General features: G+C 36.8%; 3 protein-coding genes across 8 annotated transcripts; 2 read left to right on the forward strand and 1 right to left on the reverse strand.

The window, feature by feature from the left end:
- Positions 1-1,344: 1,344 nt before the first annotated feature.
- Positions 1,345-11,534, forward strand: LOC110837054 (uncharacterized). Of its 2 annotated transcripts, none has more exons than XM_022078824.2 (4): positions 1,345-1,728; positions 3,956-4,067; positions 6,708-7,225; positions 9,283-11,534. In XM_022078824.2, exons 1-4 carry the CDS (start codon positions 1,449-1,451, stop codon positions 9,582-9,584), a joined length of 1,212 nt encoding a protein of 403 aa, XP_021934516.1. In that variant the 5' UTR covers positions 1,345-1,448; the 3' UTR covers positions 9,585-11,534. The 2 variants fall into 2 exon arrangements, with proteins under 2 accessions (XP_021934516.1, XP_087217134.1); XM_087361008.1 differs by lacking the exon at positions 1,345-1,728 and adding an exon at positions 2,914-3,371.
- Positions 3,373-16,056, reverse strand: Txl (Thioredoxin-like). 4 transcript variants are annotated; one of them, XM_022078806.1, is made up of 7 exons: positions 15,848-16,056; positions 15,605-15,761; positions 15,416-15,526; positions 15,181-15,303; positions 14,406-14,566; positions 12,803-13,053; positions 3,373-3,726 (listed from the first exon to the last, which is right to left on the reverse strand). In XM_022078806.1, exons 1-6 carry the CDS (start codon positions 15,943-15,945, stop codon positions 12,843-12,845), a joined length of 861 nt encoding a protein of 286 aa, XP_021934498.1. In that variant the 5' UTR covers positions 15,946-16,056; the 3' UTR covers positions 3,373-3,726; positions 12,803-12,842. The 4 variants fall into 4 exon arrangements, with proteins under 4 accessions (XP_021934498.1, XP_087217138.1, XP_021934497.1 ...); XM_087361012.1 differs by lacking the exon at positions 3,373-3,726 and adding an exon at positions 4,949-9,546; XM_022078805.2 differs by lacking the exon at positions 3,373-3,726 and adding an exon at positions 11,676-12,031.
- Positions 16,057-16,127: 71 nt separating this feature from the next.
- Positions 16,128-20,368, forward strand: LOC110837044 (testis-expressed protein 9). Of its 2 annotated transcripts, XM_022078804.2 has the most exons (6): positions 16,128-16,463; positions 16,553-16,623; positions 16,905-17,058; positions 17,836-18,009; positions 18,739-19,008; positions 19,543-20,368. In XM_022078804.2, exons 1-6 carry the CDS (start codon positions 16,362-16,364, stop codon positions 19,639-19,641), a joined length of 870 nt encoding a protein of 289 aa, XP_021934496.1. In that variant the 5' UTR covers positions 16,128-16,361; the 3' UTR covers positions 19,642-20,368. The 2 variants fall into 2 exon arrangements, with proteins under 2 accessions (XP_021934496.1, XP_021934495.1); XM_022078803.2 differs by lacking the exon at positions 19,543-20,368 and having other exon boundaries at positions 18,739-19,317.
- Positions 20,369-22,428: the final 2,060 nt, after the last annotated feature.

Here is a 22,428-nt window from a genome sequence, read left to right on the forward strand (position 1 = left end):
TATAGTCGTATGGCGCAATTAAGCGTAATGTCATTTGAAATGGAATACATCAAATTGTCTCAAAATTCTTTATCGCCAAGAAGGCAACTTCCTGTCGCCCACACTTCCTTCGATCATGGACAGGGCTTTTCTTTCCACAGATGTTACGTTAAGCTCATGTTACCTGATAACGACTTCCTCATTATAATGGTAACAAATTCAAGACTGTTGTATGATGACCTCCATAACCTCTCATGAGGCTTATCTTGCCCTGTGTGAGGTGTCTACACTCTACAGAAGCGGGAGATGATCGTCTTCGTTAGTGAATGATTCATCTCTTACAGTTAACAAATGTTTTGTACGGCCGTGTTGTCCACTTTCAGTCTTTTGTATGGATATATTCGTGCGACAGAGCATCCATATGTTTAATTCAACAACGCTGCCAGTAGCTCAGACCACATCATGTCAAATGGTACGATAATTTATGAATGAAGAATTGGAAAATATGTGGAAAGAAGCGGCCATGGCCTAATTTAATGCAATATCCCGACATTTATCTGGAAGGGCTGAGGGAAACCACGAAAATCCTCAGTCAGAACAATCAGTCTCCGGATCGAGATTTGGCCCCGGGACCTCTTGAATACGAAACAGCAGTGCTAACGACAGTCTCTGCTGATAACATTTATATTGTTGAATGTAACGTAATGTATTGAAAGTTGGTATCAATATCATTCCATTTGAAACAAACCAAACAATGAGAAACTGGATGGAAGTTGTGTGATTATCAATTTATGGTACTTCTTAGACTCGCTATACAGATCGAAGCATTTGGGTGAAAAGGAAATGCGACAAATTCTTCAAGAACCTCATAATTCAAACAATTTAGCATAAGTACGTTGAAAATAATGAGCTGTTGTTGGGTCGGTTCCTGGCACAGGGTCTTGTTTTGCACTCAGACGGTCGGGCGTCATACGCCAACACAAGAAAATGGTCCAGAAACAAAAGGTCATCTTACTATCACAGTTATTTGTTTGGAATAATGTGTTAGATTATAATTAGAGCAGCTGCGCTCAAAAGTTCGCCAATATCCTGCCTGTTAAGAAACTTCTCACAAATTTGCCATAAAGATTTCCTAGTCAACTGAAAATATGAGTAAAACAATGCACCAATCACATGGCGTTATTTTGTCTATGGCGTCATCCTAATCTGATTGCTATCGGCTACCGTTGCGGCAATTCTATGCACTTACTGCTGCGTTGGTAGTGCATTTCGGCGTGAAGCTAGAGGCTGTGACGATTGAGTTAAGTATTAGCGCGTCAGAGTGGGAGATTTAATTGGTTTTTATAAATACAATCGTATATTGTGTTTCGCTTTTACTTAACATTGCGAGCAGTTTCTTTATTTTCTATGTGTTTTGGTAATATAATTAATTAGTCTGAAATAATATACGTAATAATCTTCATATACCAATGGAAAACAGATGCAGAATTTGTGGCTTTATGGACCCAGGTTTTGAAAGTTGTGACGATTTCAGTAATAATCATTATCCGCGTGAATTTAGAGGTACTTTGGAAGGCAGATCAAATTTGAATACAGTTTATCCCGTTCAACGCCAGGAGCGAAATCCAAACCACTTCTCGTGGTGCAAAAATATAGAAGCTGTGTATCCAGATTGGCTGCGTGAAGAATTGAAGAGACTCTTCCCTGCAGACTGTAACCCAGATCCAACGTCTTCATTCGACACTCCAGGTAAGGTTTTTGCCTGAGTTCCAGGGTTCTTGGGAATTAATTTTAATGGACAAGGACGGTGAGACTAAATTGAAAAACCTCGTAATAATTGGAGGAGGGGAAATTCTTGTAACGGCATTTTGTAGTGATATATTACAATTTTGACGGACATGCGTCGCTTTGTATTAGTGCATTCCATTAGATGCCACTATCAAGTGAAACAAAATAACGTGGCGGAACAAAGTATATGCATTGTTGGGACACTTTATAGTTTGTTCAAGTCTGGTAGCAAAATGCTAAAGGTTCGGCATCGTTAATGTCAAAGCCTGCCATTGGACACAATCTTTCTCCAATTCCAGCCACCACCCATACCCACAAAATGCTTTTCTAAGATCCGTTTTAACGTTATTCGCTCATTTCCATATCGGTTTTCAAATAGGCTAACCTCGCCAAAACATTTTATGAGTCACATGTTCGCTTTTTGCTTGAGAAGAGAAAAACCGAGTTTATCCAGACTTGAATGCTTGTTCTTTGAGACCAGGAAGAGAACACAGGACGATCAAAACTCTGGAGAAAATGTCCTGGGTTTGAGTCCCGGTGAGGGCGTTTCCTGTAGCTCCGAAATTAAGCACGCTAGAAGAATGGCGTCGAGACGAAGACCAAGTTATTTGCTACAGAACCGAGAAAAACTCTCCAGGGTTCGAGTCTCAGTGAAGATGTTGGTTTTATGAATAATGTTTTCTATGATATTCAATGCTACGCCTGTGATAAATTTTCCGACAAAAATGATTGATAACGAATACAAGCATTTGTCGAATTTTTCCCGCACTAACACTGTGGAAATTCTACTAGTACGAATATAACTATAAGACGTAACATTTAAAGATTGGAAACGGTAGTTCTGTCGTTAAAATATTAAGTAAGTAAAATTCAAGTTTGATAATAGTTCTCCTTTTATTACATTTCGGAAGAGTTGCCTCAGTTGCGAGATTCACAACGTAGCAGTCTTTTTTTTTTGCATCGGGACACAGCAAGCTACACATCTGCGAAGTTGCTTTTCCTAATTGTCAAAGATAGAAGTATCACTCAAACACCTAGACCGCAATATGACTTGCGAAATCTCGAGAAAGGTTTACCAACAGAACGTTAGCAGATCAACGTTACGTTCGATGCTGAATCGCTGACGCCCAGACATTCTCCCTCATACCATTCTTTTGATGTCTGACTTCAGCCATGAATGACCCATGTCATTGCCATATTCCATTACGAAATTGTCATTAATAAGAGCAGTATCAGAAGTAACTTCTTCGTGCTGGATATTTCATAACTGTGCGTTTCAAAGTACATCGTGAATAAATCAGTGCTCGAATATTTCATCTCTAAAATGACAGAGCGATTCGAGATTAAATTTGGCATTAAGTAGGCGCATTAAAAGGTATATTGGAGAGCTTAATAATGCTGGTCCACATTTGTTCAGATCTGTATGCAATGTTCCCATGCTGTTTGTGATTACCTTCAGAACAATTGAGTATGGTAAGACCAGAGCGGAATGCAACGTCATGAAGAATGCATTTGGAATACATTTGTGTGCATCAGAGTTCTAAATACAGATTTAGAGGCCCCCCTGTATATAGTGAAGATATTGTGGAAAAATCATTGGACAGGTAAAGGGCCCATTCATTGAATTTATTAGCTACTTTTACATTAGTTTGTTCTTCAATTCAGGTACAAATTCAGTGCAATTTCTGATGATACTTTTTGATAGTTCAGAATAATTTATTTTACCAGGATACCATGATTAATACTTCTTATATTCAGGAAGCATATGGATCTAACTTTGGCCATGAATCTTGATATTCTGGCTCAGGTGTTTTGTGGGTTTCTGCAGTCCACCAGGTAAAAGCTACGGCTGCTTCCTTCCACATCCTTCACAGTTACAATGTTATATGGTGCATTTCTGAAGTATATTCCAACATTCAGTCTGCAGGCGCTGTCCACTCTGGTTCTGGGTTTCTTTATCTGGGGGTAAAAAGGCCAGATCATAAAGCTGACCACTCACATCCATCTTGCACTGTGGTCAATAATATGCCTTCATGTCATGGTACTTCGGCACAGACAGTTCATGTTTATTGTGCCATTTTCCTGATTGCTTCATCTTGCCAAAACCTTATTTTTATTACTAAATTCCCAAAGATTTTGGGCCCACCTCATTGGCTCTGTTTATGTACTGTTTCATACTATTTAACAGGCCCATCTTCAAGGTCCCCCAATGATTCGCCAAATCTGCTGGATATGAAAAATTTCCCGCTGAACCAGCCCCATGATGCCAGTGACTGCAGTGTCCAGCGGAGTCCCACAAGGTAAGCCATGCACATATTTTTAGAATTATATAACCAACTCGATTAGGTGAGACAAACATACATGGGAAAATGTGAAATGCATACAGAAATTTAGCCAGGAAAGGAATGGACTACTACTGGAGGATAATATTAAAATCCATCTTCAGTAAATAGGGCCGGATGGATTCAGCTGGCTCAGGGCAGCATCCAGTAGGTATGTTCTTCAGAACACACTAATGAACATTTAGGTTTAATAACAGGTGTGCAATTTTATTAACAACTGAGCGATTATCAGCTTCTCAAGAAGGACTTTGTTACATCGACCTTGTTGGAATTACTATCATGGGAGCCTACAGCTGTGCTCTTAATTTTTGTTACTTTTTGATTAATATTTGCTCTGCTGATGAATTTGGAATTTGGACTAATGGAAACACATTGAGAGGTAACTGGTTTTGGTTATAGATAAAAATCTGTGAAATGGCTTTATATTGTAATACAGACTATTTGGATAATTTTATAAGTATATATTCACAGTTGTGTTATACTTACCAAACCGAAGAAAATATGAAAGATGAGGTTAAACATTGTGATTCATTCAGAATCAGGATCTTGACTACAGAGCCTCATGACCTACCTAATTTTGAATACAATGATTTGCTCAGCTAATAAACTTTCTCACTCAACACTTCTTAAAACACTAATAGTTGCTCAGCTAGTTAATTTCCCCACCTTTTGTGGAATTAAAAGGATTAGTATTGGAATGTTCAGCACATTCAACCCTGGGACCTTATTCACAGCCAGATAATTCTAACACCTTATTAAATAAATATCCAACTCACTAATATGTATCTGTGAAGTAAAGTAAAAAATGTGAAGGTTTTGATGGATATGAAAAGACGGGCTGGATGTCATACTTTGTAGTTTTACTCAGAGCTAAATGACAGACCTCGTCACCACATGACATTCAGCCTAGTTATTGGCAGTGGCCTGGTATGTAACATTTTTAACAAATAAGTGTAAAGTTAGTTGTTTATAAATCTTGACAGTTACCCATTAAGTAATTATAATAGCACAAAAATGTAAGGCACCAAGAATTAAAGTGAGCACATTGTTTTCATTTATCTGTAAAAGTATATTAAAAATAAAACTGGTTCTTCACGTAACCAGTATAAAATACTAATTTGACCCAGATTCAAATTTAAGTTGTGAGAATATGAATATGAGCCATGATAGCTCAGTCAGTATAGTGACTAGCTACGGGCTGGATGACCGGGGTTCGATTCCCGACGGGGGCTGAGGATTTTTCCTCTAGCCTCTGCATCCAGACCAGCTCTGGGGCCCACCCAGCCTCCTCTACAATGGGTACCGGGATCCTTTCCCGGGGGTAAAACCGGCCGGGGGATGATGCCGACCACTCACCCCCATTTAGTGCCGAGGTCAAGAAAGAGAGGAGCTATACCTCCACTCACCCCAAGCGCCTGTATGGCACGTAGCGGGACAAACTTTACTTTTAGAATATGAATGCTTTTATATTAATTATGTGTAGTATAGTAACCATCACCAAACTGATGCTTCTAAGGTCACAGCAGTATTGTTCACTGTTGAAACATGTACAGTGGATCCCAATTGAGTGCAGGCAGCTCATAACTTGCATCACAGCAAAGCTTGTAATGCTATACTGTTGACTTAAGAGTTGTGCAGTGTGAGGGAGGTAAAGTCCTCCTGACTTTGAAGCATGCAGTTTGGTGACGGTTACTATAGCAGTGCTCCGCAACCTTTTTTTACCTCTAGCACACACTGATTTCTCACACATGACATAAAGGCACACCACAACATGTTGCCTGAAGAAATGGGGGTACAAAACTATACACGGTCATAAATATGTATCAATGTATAAACAGTTGCTCAAAGAGAATGCAGGCATATAGAAACAAAATATGTTGAATAAAACTGTTGATGCCTTTTTCTAATTATAACTCATTAATATGCATTTTCTTATAAACAATTCATGGCACACCAGTTGTATAACACTGTACTTATAGAATGCAATTAACTGGGGCATATCTAACTGGGAATGACCCAATGTATCAGTGGTACCAATACAACAAACACCAACCTCCACCTGCTACTGGTTCCTTTGTGTTTCACATTTATCGAGAACCCATAAAACACAAAATTTGATAAACAGCCAAAAAAAAAAAAAAAAAAAAAAAATACTGGCAAGGCAACACCATACTGTATTTTCTAGTGAATAAGACATTCCCTTGTATAAGCTGTGCCCCCAAAATCAAAGCAGTTTTAAGGTATAACACTAAGAGTAAGAGCAATTGATTTATCTAACCTTTTAAAAACATTATTCAATTGTAAAAATCATCAATTTGCCAAAATTATGTTGACTGTTGAACATTGCTTCTTGATGGGGGAGGGACTTGGAGAAACAAATTTGTATGGAAATTAATAGACTGTGCCCAATTCAGAATGCATCTGCACTGGCAAGAATGGCAACCGTGACTATGGGGCATATTTCGAAGGTAAAAATGTGGGTATTATAAACATGAAAATATGGTACATCATTTGTTTCCATGCTTGACAATGGAAGTGTTAAATGCAGAGATGACTAACATAAGTGATGTCTGTAACAATATTTATGGGATGTTTCAGCCAGGAGAATCCTCATGCACAGGCTACTTTTATGTACTTACAACCGCAAACAACTTCAGGCTTTGTAAGGAACAACTGGTCTCTGCCGCAGAACGCCCCTAACAGTGCACAGTCACACACAGACAATGAAATACCTGGAAAGGCTCCTTCAAACACAAGAAAATATTCTAACAGCAAAGTAACGTGCAGTATCTCATACAGTGAAATCATGTCATGCACAAAGATGGACACCACAGAAATGTCTTCAAGTTTGGAAGCTTCTGAGAGCACATCATCACATTCACATAGTCATATAATTTCCACATCAAACACTTCAAGCATTACTAACGTGGGGAATGAGTGGAACCAGGCCAAACCTTTCGGCAAGAAAAGGCAGATGAAGAAACTGTCATCACCTGAATCACATGCTTCTGCCACTGGTAGCTGTAGTGATAATGCTCATTATACCAGGTCCAAAGAACATAGCAAAGAGACAGTCATTGAATCTGGGACTTCAGTTTCACACTCTAGTGCAACAGGTAAGCACATAGCTCTCGTAAACACATTAAATAACCTTTAGGTTATCAGCTTATCAAAAACATGTCTGCTCTAAGTAGTTAGTTACAGACTGGAGGTTTTTGTGGAAAAGGTGCAGAGCATGTTTAAGGGAGAGGAAGTGGCAGAAAGTTTGAGAAAATTTCAGTATGAGAATCTCCATAATTTGTACAGTAATTGAATTTGCATAGTTCACACATTTCTGCAAAAAACAGCACAAAAGAACTGATATTCCATAAAAGAGCTGAATTTCTACATAATAAGCAATTACAGACTTTTATGTTTGTGACATTTTAAGAGAAACTATCCATCAGTGCCACGCTGTTGTCCATTACGTTGCCTGTTCTGATCCTGTACCCACATTAAAGTTACAACTAAAATTACATGGTACCTATTCTTTACCACCTTTAAATAAAAAAATATGTAAACAAAAAAGTGACTTTCACCAAATATTAGGACACTCAAAATCAATAAGTATAAGGTGGGTGGGGGGCATGTAGCATATATGAGACATGAGAAATGCTTTAAAATTTTGGTCAGAGAACCCAAAGAGAAGCAAGCCACTTGGAAAACACAAGCCTCTGTGGGAGGATAATATTAAAAGTGGATCTTAAAGAGAAGGGGCAGGAGTGTATGAATTGAATTTACCTAATCCAGAATATAAATTGTTGATGGGAATTTTTGAACACAGTAATGCACCTTAGGGTTTCAGAAAGGGGACGTAATTTCTTAATACATGCAAGTGTTAGTTTCTCAAGAAGGACTCTGGTCCATGAAGTAAATTAGTTACATTTCAGTAATATAATTAATCAGATTTTATTCAGTTCTTTTAGTACTGTAGGAGGTGCGATCGGAAAGTTTCAAGACTGCGCCTATAAAAACCCGTACACTTATCTCAGGTATTAAATTCATCCATCACCCTCGAAGTAGTTCCCCTGGGAGTGAACACAACGATCCCAGCGCCGCTGCCAAGCCTAGAAGCATCCCTGGAAATCTTTCTTTGTCAGCCTGTCAAGCACCATCTGCGATTCTGCCTGAATCTCTTCTATCGTCTCAAATCTCCTTCCCTTTAGCTGAATTTTCATCTTTGGGAAGAGGAAGAAGTCACACGGAGCTAAATCCGGCGATCCGGCAAGATCTTTGAGCTCCTGACAAACGAGAAGTCGATTCTACTTCTGGTCCTCAGACAGGAGTCGTGGCACAAACTTGGCTGCGATGCGTCGCATGTGGAGTTCTTCCTTTAGAATCAGCTGACAGGTCCCATAGCCTATCCCAACAATGTCGCACAAGTCGTTGATGGTACGACGTCGATCTTCGTGAATGGCCTGCCGAATCTTCGTAACATTTTCGGGCGTTGTGCTCGAAGATGGTCGTCCAGAACGCTCGTCATCATCGACAGAGGTTCGGCCATTTTTAAAACGTGAATGCCACACAAAAGTTTGTGCATGACCCATTGCGGACTCCCCAAATGCTTGCTTTAGCATTTCATAGGTTTCCGTAGCCGTTTTGGCGAGTCTTTGGCAAAATTTGATGCACACGCCATTCCGAAATCGCAGGAGGGTCGGTGTAATGCACTACCAAAACGCCCGTAACTAAGAAACAAATGCTAATTCGATGATGCCGGCTGGCACACTGATTCACTATGAATGTAGGCCGCACCCCCTAGCGGCAGAAGCTCGTACTACATCCGGTTCGCCCTCTATTGACACAGTCTTGAAACTTTCCGATCGCACCTCGTATTTCCTTGATTTAAGAATTTTTTTTTCAGATTTAACAAATTTCTGAAATGGGGCTGCAGCTAACATTTGATGGCATGTAAGAATTGATACAGTACCTTTTTTCCTGAAAACATTACTAAATCAAGGATGCATTCAACAATTGATGGTATTTTAAAATTGAGGAAATACAGTATTTTACTTTTATCAGTACCATTGATTTTAAAAAGGTGCTTCATTGTCATAGGTTAGAAATACTTCTGTAGTTGACTTGCCTCAAAATATTGGGTTTGTGACAAGCAGTAAGTTTGTGCTGATGCCTGCAGGACGAAGACAACGGTGTTCCTTCTGTGCCAAAAATGGGGAGACAGAAGCAATGGCAAGAAGCCATACACTGTTCAGTTCAAACACCAAAGTAGTGCAGTGTCCCATCCTACGTGCATATCGCTGCGAGGCCTGCAATGCTACAGGCGACTTTGCTCACACTCGTTCGTACTGTCCTCGCATCCGCATGCTCGAGGGGAATGTACGGTCTGCCACACTTGCCCTGAAGTCCACTCGAAGACAAGCCGATGGTATGGAGCGTAGCACTAAAGTTGGAAGAAGTAAACCCAAAACTGACATCTAGGTTTTAGACAAGGCTGCATCTTTAAACCCATGTTGTGGACTATATCTTCCTCGAAGTGTTCACAATATCATGACAGGTACGGGAGTAGAAATCTTTCTTTTGTTTTAAGTCAGTGACAGTGAGTTTGAGTTACATTTCTGAATGGAAGTTATTTTAAACTTTGACAAAAAAGTATTAACAGGCAGGAATTAATCTGTTTATGATACAAAATGTATAGTTTAGTATCATACTTGTTCCTGTTTTCATGGGATGCCTCATCTTAGCTTTGTTGTTTATGATATGGGGACAGCCAGCATTGGATGAATAACCTCAACCATATACTCCATCATAAACTTCACTAAAAAAATATGTTCTGGTTAATTATGTGTAGCTGCCATCTGCAGTGCACATTCAGACTTACTTTCTTATCCAAAGTCCTTATAATTAATTGTACAAGTTAAGAACATGCTGAGAAACATCAGTGCTGTTTAGCATTTTGATTTCACAAAGAACACGACTGGTTTGAATAATCTCTGCTTGTTTGTGCAAGTGACCCACAAAGATTGTGAGCTTCAGGGACTCATTTTTGTTATATGAATCATAACAGCTTTACAGTGCATGAGGAACGGTGCTACAGGATTTGAACCTGTTACATTAGTTTTGCAATGTGCAAAGAGAACTGAAGAATCAGTTAACACACCTTAAATGCCAAGTGGGTGGTTAACGTTTTTCAAAATCACAATGCCAGTTTCATAACATGACAAAACAACTGAAGTGCACTAAATATGAAAGTTTTTTAGCATCCTTTACAGTTACAGAAATTTGTTTCTGAAAAATAATTGAGAGGTGTGAATTTAATTTTTGATTTATATTTCCTTTATAATAGATATGGTAATGTTTATTATCAGTCGTATTTGATAGCTGGAATTCTTTATTTTTAATTTTCCAGATTGTTCCATGTGCTTAAGTTTTAACACTCTTTGTTTGTGTTCAGATAATTATTACTTGACAAGTGTTTGCTCATATTCATGTATTCCAATTTTATTGTAGCTGATTGTGTAACGATTTTTTTATAATTTTTATTTTCATGTTTTATGTTTACTTTTTTAATATTATTGACTAAGGTGAAATTATTTGAAATTTTGTTTAATATTTCACAGAATGTAATTTGGTAGAGTGAAACTAATTTTTTGTGACTCAAGATGCTATAAATTTCATGATCATTTCATAACTGATGCTGAATCAAATTTATATCACATGTCTTGAAGTTTGATAGTTTTATACCATGTGACCAAAATTCAACAGATGATTGACTCAACTGACAACACCCAGAATAACCGATTTGTGTGGCTTCTTTTATGGATTTATGGGCATGATTTGCATGTGACCTATATTTGGACTAACTACAATGAAACCTTAGCACAGCTCAAGGCTTTTTATAGAGCATTTTTATATGTAGACTACAATCTCTTAAATATATTATATTGCCTAATATGGGATTCCACTTTTTTGTAGGTAGATAAACATTATATGCAGCCTTAGTGTATTTGATAAAAGTTGGGACAAACAAGAATGTTTTATACAGAGAGAGGTATAGTTATAACATTGTGAAATCATTTTCATTAAGTCTTGTCATGCTTTGTAATGTGTATTGCATATTGTGCACCTAAAAAATTGTATTAATACCACTATATTTTTATTCTTATTACATTTTTCCTTGGTAACAATATGTTTCATTGTCCTGGGACCAGTGCCACACACTTGACAGCTTAAACATTTCCCTTATTAACTCTGCCTGAAAATGTTTTCTCTCCACATGGAACTACTTTTCAGTAGCTATCTACTTCATCTTTATTCAACACAGTGCTTGTATATTATGCTGTCATTTGGCAGGTTTTTTTGCAAGTACTTGCGATTACAGATATGATATACACTGTGTAGTATTGGCTTATTATTTTCAAGTTGTTATTGGTTGTGGTGGTGGTGGTGTTTGACATTATTGAACACAAAACTGACTTGATTTGGCTACATTAGTTTTTGGCACCACATTTAGAGAAATACTAGTAAGGCATTGTGACTAATGGAACGGATTAAAAAAGTTCAAATTACAGATTGGGGAATATATGGCTTTCATAATTTTTAATTAAACAGTGATGCTACACAAGCTATATAGTTGATACAGGAGTTAAATAACCAATACTAGAACAATTAAAATATGCAACCTCATGTTCAGTAAGTTCTACTTGCATTATCACTGGAATCTATTAGAAGAATACTATAAAGATCTTTCCATTGGAGATACATTTTTTGTTCTTCTGAAGCACTTCTTTACAGTGTTTCTTGAAAGAAAACCAATTATTCTTTGATCTAAAAATCAGAATTCATAATTATCTGAAAAATATTTAACATTCTTAATGGCACTTCCAAGGTTATACTTTGAAGACCTCTGCCCTTGGTAACATGGTAACCTACCGTAAGAAACAGAACAAAAGATCAAACAACTTCAAAAGTAAAGGAAAAAAATTATGGTGTGATCAGCATAGTTCACATCTTCATTCCAAAATGAAGTTTCACATCTAAAAGAGCAAGAACTGAACCCAGATATTCCTTACACAAATGGAAAAAATATAACTAAACACCTCTGCAGAAACATGCGACTCTGACCATGCCAAATTCAAAGTAACGGAAAAATAAAGCTAACCTGCTACAAGCCATGTAGGTTCTGAGGAGGAGAGGTGGTGTCAACCACTGCACTAGATGGGGGGTGAGTGGTCTGTGTCATGCCCCGGCTGCCCTTTACCCCTGGGGAAGGGACCCCTGGCACCCACTGCACAGGATGTTGGGTGGGCACAAGAGCAAGTCTGGACAACTCTGGTATGTGTAAATCAATACCATTATAACAGGCAAGACCAGTTCTTTATGTTCTGCTACTCATAATTTGGCTTATGGCATAAACTGAATGATTATGTCAACTTCAGTTAAAAATCAGGGGCTCTGCTGTTGAAGATAAACGGTATTCTGTAGCAACAGTTTCAGGGACTGAATTCTATCTTTATAAAAAAAAAGTCAATAGTCTCATATTAAATTGGTAGTTCCAATATTTCCATAAACTGCTTCACTAAGCTCTGCATTGTGTGAATTATATTATACAGCTTGCATAACTGATAAATTATAAAAACTATAACATTTTCAAAATTTTATTTCATGTTACTTTAAAATAAGATATGGAAGCAACCTACAGAATGCAGTAATGGTGATAAGTAACCTCACTGTAGAAAACTAGTGGCTTTCTCCCTTCTTGCCAGCAACACGTTTGAACTCGCCCATGTTGGTGGTCGATATGGGCGAGCCAATGAAAGTGATATGATCAATGTGTGTTGTGTCATTGCCTTCTTGGTTGTCCTTAATGAACAACTGGATGTTCTGAACATTCTGAAACTTGACATAGCGCAGATTTACTGGCATTCCTTCAAGATCTTCTGGGGTCAGTCTAAAAAACAAAGGCAGGTACACTCAATCAGGACAAGCTGGTATTATGCTTAGAATCATCAGGGCAATGATTGATCATTGCCCTGATGATGCAAGCAGTAAGCACCTTTGAAATGTCATTCAGTATCTACCAGACTACATGATACAACATCCCAGAATACATTAATCTTTAATTGATGATTAAATCATAATTGTCAAATGAATTTCCAGTTGATGGAAGCCCTTCTTACCAAACACCAAATATATTTATTTGAAGTATATTGTGCAGTTTTCATTCAAATTTTTAGGTTAAAAATTAGGCTGCAACCTATATGCAGTGCAAAGTGTAACATAAATGTATATGAGTAAACTGTTGTACTAGGAACAACTCGATGCTGTAATCTGCATACTGAGGTAAATGCTAACACCATATCTAAAGTTTTGGTATTGCATCTGAATGTGTTTTTAGAAACATGCAGCAGAACATTATAATAATTTGATGAAACATCACAAAAAAAGTGATAAAATGTTGCTCTCATCTCTTGTATAGGCCTGTATGAGTCATTAGCAGTGTTATACTCAACATATGTTAGGGTTCTTATGGATGTCACAAGATAAGACTGGAAATATTACAAAACATTTTCAGGCAGAAGAGCTACTACAGATCTCCCAAATGTGAGCAGGCTTTGTTGCTGCTGAGCCACCTCAATGGAGAGGCTTTGTCCAGTAACAAGGAGAAGAAAGGGCTTCTTGTTTGGAACAAGCATGCCATACAAGTAGTATGTGATTATACAGATTCATATTGATTTGAATGGTCAGATGGCTTACAGCTTCATTAGACCCTTTTCCACTTGGTCTCTGCCCTGAATGATTTTGTGAGATTTCAGGATCTCACGGTAGCAAGTATGAAGACTGTCAAAAGCCATATTTTTAATATCTCAACATGGCTGTGGGCTGGGCAGCAATGAACTCTGGTTATAAGACAAAATTTATACTAACAATATGCCAGAGGGGGAAAAAAGAACCCTCATTTACTGAGACAGAAAACATTAGATTTTTAAATTACACAGATTTTGTAAGTTGACTATTCTTTTCAATGAAAAGAAATATGATATGGTTACATTTAACTTCCAGCCTAACATTCTTTCAGGTATAATTCATGCAGTGCTGTTTTGTTGTCAGCTAACTATACATCACAAAATATATTTGGAAACTGTCATTTGTGCTACTATTATAATTTCATTATACACAAACTGTTAAAAATAATTTTGTGATTCACCAGCTATGTACAACAGTTTAAAAATCTACTTCCCCATTCTTTGTGAGGATGAATGAAACATTTCATAGTTACATAACTATCTTCGAGATACATACTGAAGCTCCTGAACGGCTTGGTATGAGTCTGCCATATCAAAGTCAAGTGTTCGTGGCTGGTTTATGAATAATTTAATGGTCTTTGGACCTTTATCCTGTGGAGCCTTGATCTTCAGCGAGTGTACCTTCACTGCCTGCGTGAATGTGATGGATATTATGAGCTGAAATAACACACAACTTGTCTTACAAACATTCCTAATTTAAGTATCTGCATTAATAAAAATTACAGTTATTTAATAATGCTGTCTCAACTACTGAAGTTATGTAATGTTCAGACAAATATACAGTGAATTGGGATAAGATGTGTACAGGTTTTATAAATATGTAGATGAGAGAGTACAGAAAGAAGAACTCTGAATATATGCTTCTACAAAATGGAATAGGTGCTTTTCTATTTTGGCATATTTAGCAACATCTATTTCTTGTATTAGCAAAGTTAAAGGACCTGAATTTTGTGATAGGATGAGATATTTGGTCAAGTTCGTTTAATTTATGACATGTTTGTTTTGAGACTAGTAGGCATAAATAAAACTAATGTTACCAGACACTAAATTATAGGTAAAATCGTGTGAAGGAGGAGGCTGTCACCATATTTACACCTGTTCCTGACAGATAAGGGTCCAAAAAATATATCAGTAATGTAAGGGAGCATTGTATGTTACGTCAGTTTTTAAACTGAGGTAAGTTTTGCACCAGACTAACTGGATACGATTTTAAAAATTATATTAATACTTCTAACTGCTCCTACCTATCAAACTTAAAGCACAAATCACACCTGTTCATCACAATCTGATTCTAGGTATCCACCATTGTTAGTCAAGCAATGAGCAAACGGGTGATCATCTGATTCATTCAAACACTCACACTGCTGCTTGTGGATGAATGTTGATAGATCCATCTGTAAAAACAATACTACAATATTAAATGGAATGATTAAAAGAGGGCAAAATAGTTTATTTCAGTGCAAAGAAAGAATATAAAATAAACAGAATATGTTCATTTGAACTCACATGACCCTGGACTGAACTCTCACCATCGTCTGAATCTTCACTACCATAATATTGCTGAATTTTGTTCTCCAAAGAAGTGGGATCGGCTCCTTGTACCCGATCCACTTTTGTCTTAAACAAAACAAGTAAATTCAGATTATCTTGAATCATGTAAAAAACAAAATAATCGTATTAAATCATTAACCATACTTTATTTCTGTAGAATATAAACGTTGGCATGGCAGTTACTCCTTGACTGGCAGCTGTCTCTTGACACTTATCAACATCAACTTTCAGGAAAACGGCGCGTGGATACTTTCTTGCCAATTGCTCAAACACAGGAGCAATCCTCTGGCAAGGGCCACACCTTGGAGCAAAAAGGATTAAATGTTTAATTCAATTACAGAGGGCTTGTAACCTCAAAATCAAGCACAATGTAAAAAAAAAACTCACCAGCTAGCAGTATAATCCACCACTACTAATTTAGTGCCGGAACAGGACATTTCTCCTTGGAAATGATTATCATCGTTGATTACACGAACACTACCCATTCTGGAAATATTAAATTGGTATTTTATTCAATGACTAATATAGAAACTGTAAATAACACCAATGATTTCCACGTATAGGAATGACTGGCACCATACGTTATGTCGATATTTCACAAAGAAGTGCAACTATCGATAAGATTTATGAAAATCGATTTCATGACTATCGAAGCATGTCACCATTCAAGAAATATGAAAATTCGAGTAATTATGCTGCCATCACGTGTTAGAATATGTAATTATTATAAAAAAAAAAGTAAAGAGGGAGAATTGAAACAGGCAGGTGTTCAAGAAAAATATGTGAACCGTTAAATTATATGTGGGAATACTCATTAAAACCCATATAACTCCACGATTCTTTACTAAACCGGTTACATTTTCCTTATTTTTAAAGAAATTAGTTATTTTAAGAGTCTGGCATGGAAAAGAACTTTCTGCAAAGGGAAGAAGAATTTCATAAATTAAATTCAGAACTGGAACAGAAAACAAAGGAACTGCTGAAAGAAGTAGAAGGGGTAAAGGTATGTATTTTTACTGAAGTGTAAATGTTCTGCTATACCAATGTCTCATTTTTCAAATATTAAACGTTAGACTTCTGTTTCAATTTCAGGAAATTCAGGAGAGATTGTCAAAGACTGAGATCTCCACATGTACCACTCTTCAGAATCCAGCAGGGTCCAGGCATGACTTTTCTCCTACTATATCTATTGAACTGAAATTATTGAGGACAAAAATTTGTAACAGACTGTAATATTTGTGTTGACAGTTTTAAAAGTTTGTCAGTGGTGTTTGCAGTGACACTGGATGATTCTAGGCAATAGTTGGATATCTTTCCAATTACATACAAATTCAAACCCACATACAGGTGGTCTTATCCTTATGTTATAAGAACCACATTCTGTGTGCATTTTAATTATATTAATTTCTGTAGTACTGAGCTTCTAATGTTTTCATTTATGCAGTGTTTATATGCCTGCTCATGGAGGAACTGGAGATGAAGTCCTTCCAGATGCCAGTTATGGAATGGGAAATGATGGCATCACCCGTTTCCTCAGGGCCAAGGTAAAGGGTCTACAAAATGAACTGGAAATACTGCAAGCTGCCTACAAGAAACGGGTGAGTCACTAATGCATATTGAATAAATTTGAACACATGGAAAAATGAAAGTTTAATACTTATAGATTTACTCTAGTTGCATAAGACACTTATTAGGAAATTAAATATTCTTATGTTATTTATTTATTAATTTATTTATAGTTTATTTAACAATGCTTTTTCTGTAACTCACACTATATAGCACTGAATGAGAGGATGATAGTTAATAATGAATTGGAAATGATGTGGAAGGAAGCAGTCATGGCCTAATTCAAGGTATTATCCTGGCATTTGCCTGTAGGGACTGAGAAAAACCACTAAAAACCTCAGTCACAATTGCCAGTCTCCAGGCCATGATTTAAACCCAGGACTTCGAGAATACAAAGCAGGAGTGCTAAGAATTTAACCATGGCATTCAGCAACAGTCTTATCAGAATCAGTACACTTATCAAGAAAATTTCTACTACAATAATCTTCCATTTTATTTAGTTGTTCATTTATTATTGATATGTTCATACTGATATATAATAGGGTGTGCCCATTTTATTTTAAACTGTAGATTTTAAATGCATTTCACCACAAATGGAAAGGCATGTACTTATATTCATGTAATATGTTTATGAGTGTTTGCCTAAAACAAACTAGACACATCAATCTAGTAAGAGATGTAAAAAATGTGTGACAGATAACATGAAAAATATATATTACTCTGTACCTGGCATTAGGCAGAACTCTAATCCAGTGCCTGCTGAATACATGTTTAATTTTATCAGTCTTTGTGTTGCTGATTGTATGCAGACAGAGGACTGGCGTAAGGTACAGGCAGAGATGAAGACTCTGGAAGAGGATCGGAACAAGTGGCAGCAACAGGCAGGGGTGCTCATAGATTCTCTAAAGCAGCAAGAAACGTTGGCTTCTAGCACTGTTTCCAAACACTCACAACAGGAGTCTGAGAACATATCCCTCAAGAAGGTATAAATAAGTTATGGGTCTAACGGGAAGTAACAAAATCCTTCATAAGTCCTTTATATTTTTCCCCTCAGTATTTAAGCAATAACTAGTTCTGAAACAGCCTACACAGTTCAGCTACCTGTATCAGTTTGTTCTCACCATGTACAACAAAAACAATACTTTGTTGTTGTGAAGTATTGTGCTTTATTTTTAAATATGACTCCTTGTTTCTTCAGATACTAAATTAGGGGCAAATGCATATCCTGTATTGAATTAAATATGGTACTTTGATAGCTGGAACAACTGAAAATAAGCAGCTGAAGAGAATGTTCAGACATACAAGATAAGTAAAAGGGAGTGATGAAAATTACTTACCAGGGAGTTTCAGTTTGTGCACTTTATCTGGAGTTTAAAAGCATAACTTGGGGACACTGAAGTGTATGGAGACTGAGGCTGACATGCTGAAAGCAAAAGTAGTGTACAAAATTTTGGATAGAAAATCCTATGGAAAAAGGTAACGTTTGAGACAGAGACATAGATGGGAAGGTAGTATGAAATCAATCTAAAGGAAATAGGATGTGCAGATTTGAACAGGAACTGATGATGATGATGATGATGACTTTCAGTTCCACAACATCAAAATTTCTGGAATGGCTGAATACTACTGATTGCTAAATATTCATACTGGAGTTAATTACTAGACGGACAATTTGAAGTTAAGAGTGACACAATTTTGGTCTTTTCTTGCAGGAACTGGAGTCCACCAAAAAAGAACTGCGGACAGCAGTGCAGACATTAAAGGCAAATGAGATGCGACTGAACCGTTCACTGGAAGAGCTAGAAAAATTGCGGACCATTGTACACAGTCATGAGCGTGATGATAAGGAGCTACGAGATCTTGCACGTAAGAAAGAAGATGAGGTGGCTGTGGTTATGAAGCGGCTTGAGAAACAGAAGTCAGAATTGCTACTTGGGTTCAAGAAACAGATGCAACTCATTGACAACCTCAAAAAGCAGAAAGTGAGTAATGTTATTACAGGAAAGTACTTAATCATGTGTCAGTGGGCTGATCACTCACTACTCATTAATGCACGCTTCAAAAGACCAAGAAACCTCCGGAAAAAGAAGGAGGCGGTGAAAACCCACAACTGGGTTGTAGAGCCAAGAAACAACAACAATTAACCATGTCTGGTTAAGACACATAAAATACCACAAATTATCAACTCATACCATTTTATAATATTGCATTTAAATTATATTCAGAGGAATAAAGAGGAATGTACACTATCACCGATTTATTCTAAGAAAGATGTGTCTGGATATATCTGATTACTTTGTCTACTCAAGTCATCCATACTAATGTAAAATTCTGTGATCTATTTTTGAGACTAAGGTTTTGAACACACGCAGAATCAAAGTTTGAAACATGTAGACCCCAGGGCTTTGATTGACAAGAATTAAATAAAAGCTTGATGCAGTTAGGACATTAGTTTATGTACAGATGTGTGGAAGATACTCTCCTGCTGGTAATACTTATGATGTGTTTCCCTGCAGGCTCACTTACAGGCAGCATGCAAGTTGCAGTTCAGTGAGGAGGAATTTCTGAAAATCCTTGACTGGAGTCCCTCCAGTGAGCAGCATTCAGAACATTAGAGGACTTTTACTGTTTCACAGTGAAAGAGATTTCATTTCTAAAAGACAATATTAATTTTACCTCCTTTCCTACAGACTGACATGGTTTTTGAACTATAAATTGTTTTATCCCAGCATGTGACGGGATGTTATGGGTCCACTAACATGTCTAGTTTAATTCATTTTTACACTTTAAGTATCTAATGAACAATGAATATTTAGTATAAATCACTGCTAGTGAGAAACAATCTTCAGAATAAGCAGAAAATAAAAATACAATAAAATATAATAAAGTGCTATTTTAAGATCACATGTAGCATGTATAAACTCGTTCACCTTCCTTTTGATTGGAATATTACAGGAAGTCTGTCAGACGCAAAATTAGGAAGGTCTCTCTTGAACAGTTCATTATATTTTGTAAACTTTTGTCACTGCAGAACCCTTGTCTCTTAGTAAAATCTAGACAGAACACCATGTGAAGAAATATGATAATTAGAAGGAAGAAACACATGGAGAACTGAAATGACATGAAATGAAAAATGGCAATGTTCATGTGGTACATGAAATAAAATCACAGAAATTATAGTTTCATATCTTTTCTGTGGCTTGTGTGAAATATGAGGATAATTGGTGCCAAGATGTCTGTAAAGTCTGGCAGCATCTCAGAACTGTCTGGTGGACTATATTTATATTAACAGTGCTATTAAATGAGAGGAAAATAAGGTATGTGACACTAAAGACACAGTAATTATAATGTGGTAAGCCTCATTTATCAATCACAACAAATTATGATCTAGCCTGATTGCTCTAAATGCTTTCATTTATGCTGCACTCACTCGATTTTAAAAATCTCTTTCAGCTTCTGATTTATCACAAATTAACACCATCCCTTACATAAATAAAAATTATAGCACTAAATTAACAAAAAACAGGAAGATATGCCAACTCAGAAAATGGAAACTGGACCAGTGGTGACAAAATTCAGTAAACTTATGTGATATTCCACACAGGATACATGTAAGGCTAACAGACTACTGTTGTACAGGATTTATCTATTATTCTAATTCTCCATTTAATTTGACATGAAGTACTGGCCAGTCAAGGTTAATATAAATACAATAGAGCATGCAGGTTGGATATATTTTGAAGCAAGTCACGGCTCCTTTATTCACTTCCCCGTGGATGTTTTCAGGCTGCACCCAGTGGTATTTACATTTAATTGCAATACCAAGAGGTAATGGGTTCAACTCTTGACCTGGAGAATGACTATACTGAGGGGATTTCATTTTCCTCAGTCTGTCAAGGTAAATGTCTCAACCAAAATTAGGCCACAACTTCCATTTCCTTTCCTATCCTTCAATGCTATATAGCTTCAGCTATTGACAGAATCACGAAATAAACCACAAGTAAAATGGACAAGAAGTGTCAATCTAATATCATTTTTCTGCAATTTTAAGAAATTTTATGTTGTCTTTGTCAAGGGGAGTGGGGCTATTTCACAGCTGTCCTAATAACATGTATTAAAAACATTTTCAGTATACAGTCAACACAGTTTAATGGAAAAACATATCTGTTGTAAGAAACTATTTCATTGTCCAGAAAATTTGCATTTATTACTTATGTGGTACCAGAAAGATGGTACTAATTATATACCATACGTGCATAATTTAAGAAAAGTAATTTCTGATCTGTTTAATAACTGGAAGCAAACAAATTGTGAGAAAATGCAGGAAATCTCCCACATACTGACAAATATAATGACTTTCTAGTGTTCTATAGTAATGCGAAAGTTTTAAATTATTACAATTCCTTTTAAAGAAATGAATCACTGACTTCCTGTTAACATGTGGCCAACCATCCATCCTGTTTTTTCGAGCATGTGCAGTATTTCTTTCTGTGCAGGTGAACACTAATAACAACATATACACATTTAGTGTTCACATTGAACATAACTGTTTTGAAGACGAGTTTCACACTACACCAGTAGGTCTTACACTTCATCATCTTGTACATCATATCTTTCTTGAAATACATACAAACCCTACCCTCTTCTACGTTTTAAGCATGTAATCTGTAATTATTTATTTAAACAAGTTCACCATTCAATTTCAAAATGAATGCATTGTATCAGACCTGCAAAATACAGAAAAATATGTCAAGAATAAAGCTGGAGATATAAAGGTGATAATTAACCACTTGCCTTACAAATTATTTTTCTGAATGTGAGGCTAATACAAGGCATTTCATTTTAGTTCAGTTTCGTGTTGTTTGAACATAATGAAATAATATAGGCGTCATTTTTTCAACACATTTTATAACACAAAATAAATCTGCATACAACAGCTTCACTACTATTCCAACTAATCTCTGGTTCTGCTTAGATGTTTCATGCTGTGTGGTAGACTGTAAGTACTCATTTCCACCCAGTCCTCGGATTATACAGTGTGTCCGTAAAATAATGGTGGGGTAACAAAGTCATAGTTTTGGAACAAAGCACGACAGGGATATGAAATAAACTTCAAAATAAAGAGAAACTCTCCAAGAATCTTTCCTGTTCAGTAATTTTGATATATGCTCCTTTAGTTGCCCTGCAGACATCAAGACGATATTCAAGCTCTTGCCATACACGACCGAGAACATCCGGTGTGATAGATGAAACAGCTTCAGCGATCTGTTCTTTCAAATGGTCCAAATTTATTATTTGGACAGAGAACACTTGTTGCTTCACATAACCCCACAAATAAAAATCCATAGGGGTAAGATCTGGAGAGCGTGGAGGCCAGGCTATCCACCCTCCTCGTCCAACCC

This window comes from Zootermopsis nevadensis, unplaced genomic scaffold, assembly GCF_977971745.1.
Source record: "Zootermopsis nevadensis isolate Lab colony 2312 unplaced genomic scaffold, Znev_1.0 Znev_ptg000050l, whole genome shotgun sequence".
NCBI classification, from domain to species: Eukaryota; Metazoa; Arthropoda; class Insecta; order Blattodea; family Termopsidae; genus Zootermopsis; species Zootermopsis nevadensis.

Bases quoted from the DNA above. Each gene is read 5' to 3' on its own strand.
- LOC110837054 (XM_022078824.2), top strand. From the start codon at position 1,449: ATGGAAAACAGATGCAGAATTTGTGGCTTTATGGACCCAGGTTTTGAA. The intron at 4,068-6,707 runs GTAAGCCATGCA...GGGATGTTTCAG, and splicing joins GTCCAGCGGAGTCCCACAAG to CCAGGAGAATCCTCATGCAC. The intron at 7,226-9,282 runs GTAAGCACATAG...TGATGCCTGCAG, and splicing joins TTCACACTCTAGTGCAACAG to GACGAAGACAACGGTGTTCC.
- Txl (XM_022078806.1), bottom strand. From the start codon at position 15,945: ATGGGTAGTGTTCGTGTAATCAACGATGATAATCATTTCCAAGGAGAA. The intron at 15,304-15,415 runs GTGAGTTCAAAT...TTGTTTTTACAG, and splicing joins AGAGTTCAGTCCAGGGTCAT to ATGGATCTATCAACATTCAT. The intron at 14,567-15,180 runs GTGTGATTTGTG...GTGTTATTTCAG, and splicing joins AATCAGATTGTGATGAACAG to CTCATAATATCCATCACATT.
- LOC110837044 (XM_022078803.2), top strand. From the start codon at position 16,362: ATGGAAAAGAACTTTCTGCAAAGGGAAGAAGAATTTCATAAATTAAAT. The intron at 17,059-17,835 runs GTGAGTCACTAA...GATTGTATGCAG, and splicing joins AAGCTGCCTACAAGAAACGG to ACAGAGGACTGGCGTAAGGT. The intron at 18,010-18,738 runs GTATAAATAAGT...CTTTTCTTGCAG, and splicing joins AGAACATATCCCTCAAGAAG to GAACTGGAGTCCACCAAAAA.